The 13,376-nt window shown below is 43.3% G+C and overlaps 1 protein-coding gene across 2 annotated transcripts in view; it reads right to left on the bottom strand.

Annotated features, from left to right (window-relative positions):
* igf2bp1 (insulin-like growth factor 2 mRNA binding protein 1) overlaps window positions 1-13,376 on the bottom strand; it is a 52,964-nt gene that overhangs the window by 15,744 nt on the left and 23,844 nt on the right. For both annotated transcript variants that reach the window (XM_041970727.1, XM_041970735.1), the window contains exon 3: window positions 131-179. In XM_041970727.1, the coding sequence (XP_041826661.1) occupies window positions 131-179 (49 nt within the window). The remainder of the gene's footprint in view (window positions 1-130; window positions 180-13,376) is intronic.

Raw genomic sequence — 13,376 nt, 5'->3', positions numbered from 1 at the left:
GTCTAAAAGATGTCCTGATGGTCCATCACTGTGATGTACTGACGACTTATTAGCAGAAAAGTTTTCATTTTTACCATCAATCATTTCCAGATCAATGGACAGAAGATGTGAAGCTGAGAAGAGAACTGACCTCCCACTGCAGGTGAGGTGGGATGTTCCGGATCTGCAGCTTCCTCGTCCTGCAGAGAGAAGACACGAAGATGAGAAAAGCAGCAGCAAACGGAGAGAAACACAGTGAAACAGTGAAAAGCCTTTTCACCACCTTTCACAGACAAAGGCAGCAGATCTCACATTAAACACCAGGACTGATTATTCCTGAAGATCCCGACTTTCCATGTGGGACCATGTGATCAGATCAGGAAGGTAAACAACATGCGTGTGTTACTGCTTCCATGTTTTTCCCTCCGAACTAATGGATGAAATCCTCCTGGTGGGATGAAACATGAGGCAGGTGTGATGGTGGAGGACGTCTGAGCCTGGAAAGCAGGACATGAAACAGGAAGTCCATCCAGCATGTTTCACCTCCTGCAGGAGAACCAGCTGGTTGTAGCACAAAGGAAACATTCAGTAACTGGCTAAACCAGAGCCACCGACTCTGGACCAGAACCCGTCTCTCTGGACCAGAACCACCCTGTCTGGACCAAAACCACCCTCTGTGGACCAAAACCACACTCTGTGGACCAGAACCTGCCTCTGTGGACCAGAACCACCCTGTCTGGACCAAAACCACCCTCTGTGGACCAAAACCTGCCTCTCTGGAACAGAACCACCCTGTCTGGACCAAAACCACCCTCTGTGGACCAAACCACACTCTGTGGACCAGAACCACCCTCTGTGGACCAGAACCTGCCTCTCTGGACCAGAACCACCCTCTGTGGACCAGAACCTGCCTCTCTGGACCAGAACCCGCCTCTCTTGACCACAACCACCCTCTGTGGACCAGAACCTGCCTCTCTGGACCAGAACCACCCTGTCTGGACCAAAACCACCCTCTGTGGACCAGAACCTGTCTCTCTTGACCAGAACCCGCCTCTCTGGACCACAACCACCCTCTGTGGACCAGAACCTGCCTCTCTGGACCAGAACCCGCCTCTGGACCAGAACCACCCTGTCTGGACCAAAACCACCCTCTGTGGACAAGAACCACCCTATCTGGACCAAAACCACCCTTGTCTGGACCAGAACCTGCCTCTGTGGACGAGAACCACCCTGTCTGGACCAAAACCACCATTTGTGGACCAGAACCTGCCTCTGTGGACCAGAACCACCCTCTGTGGACCAGAACCTGCCTCTCTGGAACAGAATCCACCTCTCTGGACCAGAACCACCCTCTGTGGACCAGAACTCGCCTCTCTAACAACAGAATCAGTCTGTGGACCAGAACCTGCCTCTCTGGACCAGAACTCTCCCCTCTAACATCAGAATCAGTCTGTGGAGCATCACAGAGTTGAAGGAACATCTCAGTTTGATGATGGCGACTCGGACCGTCAGGGGGACTCAGGCCTCTGTGGTTCTGATCCATCCCAGTCCGAGCGTGAGCCATCCTCACAGCGTCCCGACACATGAACGGGTTCTGGACCTGGATCTGGTCAGCTGAGGCGGACCCAGATCTTTTCTAAATCCAGATTCAGGATGTCACTAATCAGTAAGTGTCCATCCATCTTCTTTTCCCGCACATACTTAAGCTGTTGCCATGGTTTCAGCCAATGGAGGGAGGTGAGGCTAAGCTGGTGGTCGGGGTCAAATAAGTTCCCTGGTGGAGAGCTGATGGGGGTTGGGTAAGTGAGCGGTGGGGCAGACTGGTGGAAGTAGAGGATGTGGGAACATCAGAAGGGTCTGGTGGAGGTGGTGGAGGCATCGTTGAGGGTGAAGCACTGACCAAGGATAAAAGTTTTCTAAATGTTCAGGATGGGGGCTGCCAGGTATTCTAGATTCACAAAAGACTTTTCATCTCTGCTGGAGCCTCCTGGGGGGTTTGGTGGGGGATGTGGAGACAGGAGTTGTTTAAAGCTATTGATGCTCAGCTGGGAGGAGTCGGTGATTGTTAACATGGTAATGCTGGTAAAGACAGGACGGGGCTTCGCTTTCTGATTTAAGTCATTCAGACTGATTTCCTCAGAGGACCACAGCAGAAAGTATTTCCACTCTTTCAGATGAAAAACCTCCCAACGGTTGCTCAATCTAATCAATAAATCTAGCAGCTAAAAAGATCCTCTTTGGCGGCAGTCCCTCCGCTTCCAGGTTCACACTGGAATTATGGAATCCCACCATTTTCGTTAAAGAAAGAGAAATTTCTTCTCTTTTCTAGTATTTACAGGAACGAAGCTTCTGCAATCTGAACGAAGCTAAACCTGAAAATTAAGACCTTAATTCTTAAACCTCCATCTGGTCTCCCCGAGGTCTATCTCGTCTACCAACAGGAACGGTAGTGTGTAGCTCTGTGGGGTAAACTGTGATGGATAGTTACCCTTTAGCTCATCTATGGAAGTTTTCCAGTCATTTCTATCCCGTCCAGAAGGTTTACAATCCAGCCACTTGTTCTTACTCTCAAATGTAAGAATAGAATAGAATAGAATAGAATAGAATAGAATAGAATAGAATAGAATAGAATAGAATAGCCACTAAATGTAGTTTTATTCAGAGACTCTATCTGGTAAATCCACAATGATCCATGATAACAGCATTATTTATCACATTTCATCATAAAAACATCACCATCACTACGATGTTGCTAAGAGACCTCTATTTAGACCTGGACATGATGATGAAGCCACTTCCTGTCAGACTTTCCACCAATCAGAGAGCTTAGATTGACGGTAACGTCCAATCAGGAGCAGCCACAGATCAACCAGTGAGCAGAAAGTTCTATGTGTGTGTGAAAAGAAGAAAAATAATGCTCCTCTATGGCTGGAATAAAGCCAAGAAGACGTTTCTGATGCACGGTGGCGCCACAAAGCAGCTGAGCTGGAGTTGGTTTAGTGAGGATAGCAGGTAAATAGTAGCAGGAATAACTGGAAATGAGGAAAAAGTGGAAATGGTATGAGAATGATGTGCAGATGAGAAAAGGCTTGGTTGATCTGTGTGTTATTTCTACAGACTTCTGTTAGTAATAAATTCTGCTTTCTTCTTCTGGTTGGCGTTTATGCTGCTATATCTATTCATACATTCATTTTACATCATTTTAGCCTCATAATCTGGCAGCTAATGCTGGAGACATCATGTCTGATACTGACTGGGATTAAAAGTACAAAAACAGGTGGACCAAAAAAAGAAAAAATGTCTTGATGTGTTTGCAGATTTTTAAAGAAAAGTGTGTTTAAAATGTAAAAACTGAAGCTGTGTCTTCTGAGCTCCAGCTTCCAGCAGGACAAAGACCACAGAGAAAATGAAAAGAGTGTGGTTCTGAAAGGAGATGAAGCCTTTGCTTTTAGAAGGGGTCAAAGGTCAAGGGTCAGCTCCTCCAACCAGAGAGGGATGGCCTCTGAACTGCAAGAGAAAAATTTCCTAATCCAGTCAGCATGAAGTCTCCTCCAATCGGGGGACTCAGCTGCAGTCTGGGTGTTGTAGCGCTCTGCTGCCAGGAGGGGGCAGGCTACACAACATGTAGAACAATCTGAAGTGTTTGGTCTGCAAATTTTAGGGATGGTTTTAGTCCTGTAACTATTAATCCGCTACGGAAAAGTCCGATGCCGAGGGAAAAAAAGACCAGCACCAATAAAATACCCACAATTGTTCACCCAGTGGAAACTGAGGGTAATGCTGACTGGTGAGCAAATGCAGGCTGTACAGCCCTTCACAGGGGGACAAAAGATCCACGTCAGACTCTCAGGACATAGTCCTACCCAAGTCTGAGTTCATGCTCGGGATAAGAGGTATTCCCGTTCCTCGACCCTGGAAACATGGAGGTCCAGCACATGCCTCCTCAGACCAGAACACATCAACATGTGTAGAACCGGACTGCTGTATATCAGAGCCCAGATGGTGCGTTTAGGTGCTCGTACACAAACATGTTTGATTCAGGAGTCTGCATCAGCTGGTTGGAAGCTTTTTAACATGAATCAGAGGGTTCTTATTTCTGCCTCTGCGGTGCACCTCAGTGTGTTCCAGCAGTTTGATGCTCGTCATCCTCACAGAGACGTGAGATAAAGCAGGAAGCACGTTAAACTAGTGAGCAGTCTGGAAGTTGAGAGATGAGGAGACGGACCATCGGGATGGAAACCTGAGTCCACTGTTCACTGGGATGGAGGCTGGCTCTGACCAGTCAGGTCTGACAGAGACCTTGGTTGATGGATACACATGTGTGACACTGTTAAAGTGTAAATAAAAACAGGATCCAAAGATTTACAATCTTGAACCAAAATGTACTTACAGAAAACTTAACTCAATCTAAGATATTTTACTTTTTAAAAGAAAAAAAAAATTGCTAATTCTGAATCAACTAACAGCAACAAAAGTGTAAGTGAAGTGGTTTTTAGAAATGATGTACTGCTGCTTTGTGCTGTGATGTGTTTGGGCTGACTCTGCCATAAAGGCACTAGAGCTGAAAATGAGCTCTGACCAAGTCTTGCATATTTTACTGGTATAATGTATGAGAATCTGTCCCTTTTTAAATAAATAAACAGCTGATAGAACACGTTGCAGCTAATTACGTTCATTTTTAACAGGTCAATAACATGGTTGGGTATAAGAAGAGCACCTTAGAGAGGCAGAGTTTCTCAGAAACCGAAATGGATAGAGGTTAAATAATCTGCACAGAACTTTTGAAACAATTTAAAAAATGTTCCTGAATTTAAAACTTTGAATCTTCCATCATCTACAGATTTGGGGGTTCAGGAGGAATCTCTGTGTGCATGGGACAAGGTCAAAGGTCAAAACAGCAAAGTAGAAAACTGTTCTGTGGTCAGATGGATAAAAATCTGAAATGCTGACAGGTACATAGAGGTTTTAGAGCAAGATTGAGCAACTCTGGTCCTCGAGGGTCACAGTCCTGAAGATTTGAGATGTTTCCCTGCTTCAACTCACCTCATTCAAATTAAATGACTTGTCAAGTCCTGCATAAGCATGTTGACTCATTAATCTGGTTCATGTGCTGCAACAGGAAACATCCAAAACCTGCAGGACTGCAGCCTTTAAGGACCGGCTTTACCCATCCTCGTTTTAGAGCAGCATCTGCTCCCATCCAGACAACGTCTCTTTCAGGGAAGACCTTGCAGATTTCAGCAAGACGATGCTGAACCACATCCTGCATCCATCACTGCAGCATGGCTTCACAGGGAAGAGTCCGGCTGCTGAACTGGCCTGCCTGCAGTCCAGACCTTTCACCAGTACACAACATCTGGAGCATCATGGAAGCAGAAGATTTTCCCTGAAATAGCGACGGGCTACTTTTAATATTCTATTGTGAACAAGTTCTATTACGAATAAAATATTTGTGACATCTGCAGATGTCTGCATTCTGTTTTTATTAATTTGTTACACAACATCCAAACTTGCTTTGCTTACCTCCGCCCTGCTCCCAGATGTTCGCTGGTCGGAGGTAAGCGCTGGATCCGGATGCATCCTCACCAACGAGCAGGAGTTCAATATTTTATAAGAGTTATCTCGCCAGCACAAATATCCCAGATGAATATTTTAGTGCCGATGGTGAAGAGCAAGTGGATAGAGTCAAACAACATCACTTCCCAACATGCAGAACAGCAGAAATTTGGTTTATTGCTGCATCACTTCGGTACAAACACCATACTGGAGCGAGTGGTGCCTTTTTAACCTGTGATCTTTGTTAATATCCCACCGCCTGATCCTTGATTCATCCTCCCGTCTGCTTTCCAAACCCTTCCATCACCTCTCTTTTCATTCCCTGCACAACTTCAGTTCAGACCTCGAGGTTTTCCCTGGCTGGAGGAAGGAAGTATCGCGGTATGAGATCTTTAAATAGGAAGCCCTGACAGCGGGAGGAAGGAGGGAGGAAGAGGAGGGCGATAAGGAGGTAGAACCAGGGATGACTGAGAAAAAGAGAACATTTAAGGAGGAGAGCAGAAAAGCTCAGTTCATCAGAACAAATATGAAAATCCAAGAGTGTGGAAGGAAAAATGAATCTGTCTTTTAAGGGTGAGTTGATGCAGACAGGCCAACTACGGAGTCGGATACCTGTCAATAAAGACGTGTCACTGTAAACATGCTGCACATTAACCTGGTGTCCATAAATAAAATGTGTCAATTCTGGTCTGAATAAAATCAGATACACAACGTTTAAGCAGGTGAGGTGGCAGGAAACAGTAGCCGGTCCGATGGCACGGTTTTCATTTTTTACAAAGGTGACTTTTTCACCAGCAAGTTAAATTTTCAACAAGATATTCACAACGGTTCCTTTAAAAGTTTAGAAAAAAATCTTTTTTTCCAATTGAAAACCTTTTTAGATAGAAACAAATTTCTTGAGGTCTTTCAGTCTGGTTTTAAAACCAACCAGCGTACAGAAACGGCATTTTTAAAACTTTTTAATGACATCTTCCTTGACACGGACTCTGGGGAGACAGGTTTTCTGATGCTTTTAGATTTGACGGCAGCCTTTGACACGGTCAACCATAAAATTTTATTATCACGCCTGGAGCACTGTGTTGGCACAAAAGGTTCTGCCCTGAACTGGTTCCCCCCCTTACTTGTGGGGTGCCACAGGGCTAAATTCTTAGACCTCTTAAAACTAAATAATTAATAATGTGGTTAAGTCCAGTTTCTTTCAGTTGAGGCAGCTAGCCAAAATGAAGGCAGTTTTATTTTAAAAAAAGATTTTGAGGGACTCTCTCGCTTTTATAACAACCAGGTTGGACTATTATAATGATCTGTATGTAGGGGTTAGCCACGTTGTTATCGATCGCCTGCAGAAGGTCCAAAATGCAGCTGCTCGCCTGTTGATGGGCACCCATAGAGTCCATTTTAAAGTTGTTCTTTTAATTTATAAATCCTTGAATAGTCCAGCACCACCCTATTTATTTGACCTGCTTCGGCCCTGCGCTCCGTCAGGACGTATAAGGTCAGCTGACCAGCAGCTCCTGGTGGTTCCTAAGACGAGGCCGATACTTCGAAAGGATCGGACTGTGGAACCAGCTGCCTTCAAGCATAAAACAGGCCTCCTCGCTGTCAGCTTTTAAAACTCTTCCTCAAACCCACTTATTTTGTTTGTGTTTTAACACAAGTTGAAGTGATGCTTTTAGGTTCTTCAGATTTTATTGTTTTTGGTCATTTTATAATGATGTTTTTGGCCTGTGTTTAGTGTATTTATAGATACACATATATAGATATGTTTTGTAAATGATTTGTTGTTTATTGTTCAGTCCTTGTGTTTAAAGTGCTCTATAAATAAATTGGATTGGAGGCTGCTCAAGTGATTTTTCCACACACCTTGGACTAACGAGAGAGTTGTTTATCAGCAAAACCAGCTGATAAAGCTCTCCAAAACCAAGATAATCAGCTAAATGCACCAAATCCCAAAAGAGCTGAAATCGAACCAAAAAATCTTTTATTTATAAAGCAACAAGTGTTGATCAAAGTGCTGCACAAGTTATAAAAAACTTTATAAAAACATAAAATACAAAAGAAGAGGAAGCGAAGTGGATGCAGGGCAGGAGGTGGAAATTCAAAACGTTTCTGCCCACTGTTCGTATGGGTAATGTGAAATCGCTAGCTAACAAAATGGACTAGTTCGAGGTGCTAACAAGGTCTCAAAAAGAATACAAGGAGTGTAGTATTATGTGCTTCACTAAGACATGGCTGCATGAACACATCCTGGACTCTAATGTGTCTGTACTCTGCTTTAAGACTGTACGAGCAGACGGTGATAAGACAGTCAGCAGAATGCTGAAGGGAGGTGAAACTGCAGAGCTTTTAAACCCTTGTTGGTGTTATCCAGGACATGTAAAGGAGAAGATCTGCACAAGGGACATCACACTTAGCTGTGGGTTTTCCTCCATATATTTTACCCAGTGAGTTAACCTGTGTTATCCTGGTAGAGGTTTATCATACCTGGTACTGCTGCAGAAACAGCCTGTAATATCATCAGCTCCGTTGTTGCTAGGCTACAAACACAGCATCCTAATGCATCCATTGTGATCTCTGGAGACTTCAACAACGTCTCCCTCTCTGCAACATCACCAACACTCCAGCAGATTTTCAGCTGTTCCATCACAGAAAATAAGATATTGGACTTATTTTATGCAAATGTTAAAAATGCATTCAGTTCCTCTGCCTCCTTCAGGAAGATCCAACCAAAATCTGGTTCTTCTCACCTCCACCTACAAGCCCATCATTCTGCAGCAACCAGTCATCACACAGACAATTAAAACCTGGTCTAGTGAAGCTGAAGATGCTCTGAGAGGCGCTCTGAGGCCACAGACTGGAAATTCCTCTGTCAACCACATGGAGAGGACATCAATGCCATGACTGAGACAGATTATATCAACTTCTGTGTGGAGAGCATCGTCCCAACAAGAACAGTGAGACGCTTCCCCAATAACAAACCCTGGATCACCAGAGACCCGAAAAAGCTGCTAAACTTCAACAAGAAAGCCTTCAGGGATGGAGACAGGGAGTTATGAAGACAACTTAAAACAGGGAACTTAAAGAACTTAAAACAGAGATGAAGAAGTGCAAGAAGGACTAGAGGAAAAGTTAGAAAGCAGCTCCAGCAGGGATGTGTGGTCAAGAATGAAAACGATCACTGACTTCAAGTTAAAGGGGAATCAGACTGATGGAGGTCTGGACAGAGATAATGAGCTGAACATGTTCTTCATTAGGTCCAGTTAACCTCCTGCCTCCAGCCCAACAGACCACACCCCCTCCATGAGCCCACAGCCTTCCTGTCCCACCTCCACTGTGTCATCCTGCAGCTCAGTCATGGACCTGAACACAGCCTCATCTCCCTCCACACCCAGACATAATAAGAGGTCCTCTACCTCCACCTCTAGCCCGTCTGTCTCCTGAGACGTCCTCTACCTTCACCTCTAGCTGGTCTGTCTCCTGAGACATCCTCTACATCCACCTCTAACCTGTCTGTCTCTTGAGACGTCCTCTACCGCCACCTCTAGCCCGTCTGTCTCCTGAAACCTTCTCTACCTCTACCTCTAGCCCGTCTGTCTCCTGAAACCTCCTCTACCTCCACCTCTAGCCCGTCTGTCTCCTGAAACCTTCTCTACCTCTACCTCTAGCCCGTCTGTCTCCTGAAACCTCCTCTACCTCCACCTCTAGCCCGTCTGTCTCCTGAGACATCCTCTACATCCACCTCTAACCTGTCTGTCTCCTGAAACCTCCTCTACCTCCACCTCTAGCCCGTCTGGCTTCTGAGACGTCCTCTACCCCACCTCTTGCTCATCTGTGTTCTGACATGTCCTCTGTTTCCACCTCCAGCCCGTCTCCTGCTGTCAGGTGAAGAAGCAACTAGAGAGACTGAACTGGAACAAGGCTGCAGGTCCAGATGGCTTCAGCTCCAGGGTTCTGAAAACCTGCTCAGAACAACTATGTTAGATTTTTCAGCATCTTTTCAACACCAGCCTGAGTCAGAAAAGAAAACATCCTGCCTTGTTCCTGTACCAAAATAAAAATGTGCTTATTATAATGTTATTAGGGCTGAAGATGCCATCTGCTTCAGAGAGCCCACTCTCATCTGGACCAATCAGGTGGCACTTTGAAGATCATCTTCTTTGGTTTCTCAAGTGCTTTAATATAATTCAACTTGTTCTCTTATGTGAGCAGATTCATAAATTCCAGGTGGAACCTCCACCATCACCTGGATTTATGACTAGCTAACAAACAGACATGTTTGTGGGTCTGAAAGGTTGTGAGGTGGTGGTCAGCAGCACTGGAGCACCACAAGGGACTGTTCTCTCACCATTTCTCTTCACATTGTACACCTCAGACTTCCAACACAACTCTGAGTCCGGTCATGTGCAGAAATACTCTGATTACTCTGCAGCTGTGGGGAATATCAGTGATGGATAAGAAGCTGAGTACAGAGAACTGGTCAGTCAGTTTGTGAGATGGGCCAGAAACAATCACCTCATGTAAAACAAAAGAGATGATTGTTGACTTCAAGAAGAACCGGAATAATGAAAATACTGTTTACATCCTGGAAGAGGTGGAGGTGGTGGAGGAAAACAAGCACGTTGGAGTTCAGATGGACCACAGACTAGACTGGAAACGCAACACAGAAACATCTAGAAGAAAAAAAGGACACTTTGTATTTTTTCTTATATTAGAAGTGTGAAAATAAAATGGGATCCATGTCTAGTATCATCTCGATATTTACTTATTTTGTAAAGTCCTTTATCCAAAGACCAAAAATTAAATGAAAAATATGCTGCAATTTTCAGCTGGGATTAATAATTTGTAGTTTATTGTTTGTGTAAGAAAAACAATAATAATTAATTAGAAGATAATTCTGGAGGCTGATGTCTGCTGCAGATCTCCTCTCCTCCTGTCCCTCTCCCACATATGCTCACCATTTTGTGTTCCTGCAGACCGCTGGCCTCTTTCAGTTTACTGATCATTACTGATTGTTTTTTTATTTATCATCTTAAGCTGATTATTATTGCTGAAACAGTGCCGACCCCAACAGGCCCATGCAGAAGAAAAGTTTGGTCATTTCTTCTCTGAAGACTCGAAGGTTCTGGAAAAAAGGATTTTCACATGTGGTGGGACGCATGCTGCAGACACAGGCCTTGATCTGGAATTCATTACAGGGAAAGTAGAGGAGGGGGTGCAGCAGTAGGCGAGGGGTCAAAGTTCAGGCTCTGTTCTCCACCGTGACCCCGCCTGCTGCTACTGACTCCATTTCAGAGGTGAGGGTTTCCATTTTGAGATGGGAAGTTGGTGGTCCAGCAATATTCCTGCTTTTACTGGAAAAGTTTTTTTTTTAAAAACAAATCAATCACGGCTGCTACCATCATCTGGTCTCTGTAGGAAAAATACCCGCGTGTTTTTTTTTTTTTTAAGCGCGTGCTGACCTTCCTTAGTGAAAATAATCCGATTCTGCTCATATCAGTTTAAAGCTGATGCTTTGTTGGTGATGTTTTCCACATCTGAACCTCCTCTCCGGGTAACTTCACCTCCCGCTCCTCTCCCTATACATGCTCGCCGTTCTGTGCTCCTGCAGCCACGCGCAGAGGAAATTATACAAAATATATGAGTAAAAAACAAAAGTGCAGAGTAAGAGAAGCGGAGCTTGGCGCGCGCAACACCAGCAGCCATGATGTTAGAGGTGGAAATGTAGAGCGAAGACAAAGCCTTTAGCTTTGAACCATTAAACAAAATTTTGAGTTTAATGAAAATTTATATGTAACCGATCAGAAATATAGATCCACCGGCGGTGCGGAGGGATACGCTTTTCAGCCTGATCACGGCCTGAAGACGCTTTTCATAATGTTTTTATCACCTCAAAGGATTCACACGCACACACCTCAAACATGGAGGCTTCATCTCACACACATACGCACACGCGCGCAGCAGAGGCCACGTACATGTGAGAATCGAGCCGCCATCTTAAACAGGCAACGCCCATTTACTACAACGAGTGGGCGGTCACGTGACAGGGCGCGTGGGCGAAGACAGGAGAAAAGCAGGTTGGATCGTGATCTATTTGATCGATCCCAGTTTCTTCGATCACTTTGATCGATAATCAGAAGAAAAAATGTGATCATAGGGATGAAATAAGAAAAACATCAACCATTCCTCCTTCGATGGGGTTTTCTGTCGAGCACGCGCAGCATTTGTAGCATGGAGGAGAACAGCGCGAGCGCGCCCTTCATTCATAAAGCCAGTCCGAACTACACGGAGGAGGAAGAGAGGTCTGCATCATGGACCTCCGCCTCAGTCAGCTCCTCACCCACAGGGCTTTACCAGTTCTCCCAGGTTCAGTATGTTTTCTTAGCTCCTGGAGGCACGCGGGGGTCAGAACCGGGTTCTGGTGAAGTTCTGGTTCAGGTTAAACCCGACACGGTTTCATTTACTGAAGTAGTCAAAGACAGAAATGTCCACGTCCAAAGAAACGCGAGAAAAACTTAACAGATGAACAGATTTCCTGCATGAAAGCCACTTCAGCTGAAACTAAACTAGTAAACCTTAAAAATTTAACCCTTAAAATACCAGCTGATTACCCGATGTCACTGGTATTCATGGAAAATACACTAATTATATTCAGCATTTGTTAAATGGAAAATAACTCAATTTAACTCGTTTTTTTTAATTTAAAATAACATCATCAAATTGACATTTAAAGGGATAAAATCCTTACAATTATTTGTAAGTACATTGATAGTTTTTATCAGGACAAAAGCTAATCAAAAGATTTAATCCCTAAAAGCAGAAAAATATTAAATCAGTCAAGTTTTTTGTTGGACATTTTTATCCTTAATGACTTCAGGGGTAAAAAATTATAAATCTGATGCCACACAAAAACTAAAAATGCATCAGTGTTAGTATTTTAGTTAATGTCTGACACATGAATCATGCAAAAATCCTCCGGCAGCCACCTAGTCATGAGAAAAATAACTCCTGTTAGAAGCAACAGACATCAAGTAATCAAACATTTAAAAGGTTCAAATCCTTAACATTTTTCAGTGTTTGTCAGTTTTGAGCAAAGCTGAAGCTGATTAAGAGATTCATGCAGAAAATATAAATCTGAGGTTTTTTGTCCTGATGAGTATTTTTCTCACTGATGTAGCAGAAAAATTTAGAGTTTAATTTAAAAATTTGTAGAGAGACTTTCTTACAGAAAACTGCACAAACAGCCAAAATTATGATTGAAATAATGACAAAAATGGTTCTGACACAAATAAAGTCAAGATGTTTCATATTAAATTAATATAAAAATATGTTATATAAAAATATATAAAAAGTAATCTGAAATTTGTAATAAAAGCATAAAAAATAAAAAAACATATATACTTCCAGATTTTCCACTGATCAAAAAAGTATTTCACATCTTTCTGATCTGATTTAACTAAAATTTAAAGAAATAAAAATCTGCTTTAGTTTATTATTTTAAGGTTGGAGTGAAATAAATAAAAAGAGGAAACAAGGCAACTTCAGGCAGCTGAAACCACTGCAAACCATTTTAAAGAAAAAGATTAAACCATCAGGTTTGACAGATTCCAGCCAATTAGGACAGATATGAAAATAAAACATTTTCAGCTACTTATTTTTAATAGATTCTGGTTTTTTATTTTCCTCCAACACTTCTGTTTTTCTCCAAATGATTTAAAGAAAAGAAAAAGAAATGCTCAGAAAGCCTGCAGAAGTTTCTTCAGCAGGTTTTTACAATCTTCTGGAACTCAGAGGATTTTAGCAAATTTGAAGAAAACATGCAGGAAAATGATCAGCTCCAAATTTTC

This window comes from Melanotaenia boesemani, chromosome 2, assembly GCF_017639745.1.
Source record: "Melanotaenia boesemani isolate fMelBoe1 chromosome 2, fMelBoe1.pri, whole genome shotgun sequence".
Taxonomy (NCBI): Eukaryota; Metazoa; Chordata; class Actinopteri; order Atheriniformes; family Melanotaeniidae; genus Melanotaenia; species Melanotaenia boesemani.
This window is presented reverse-complemented; position numbering and strand designations above follow the sequence as displayed.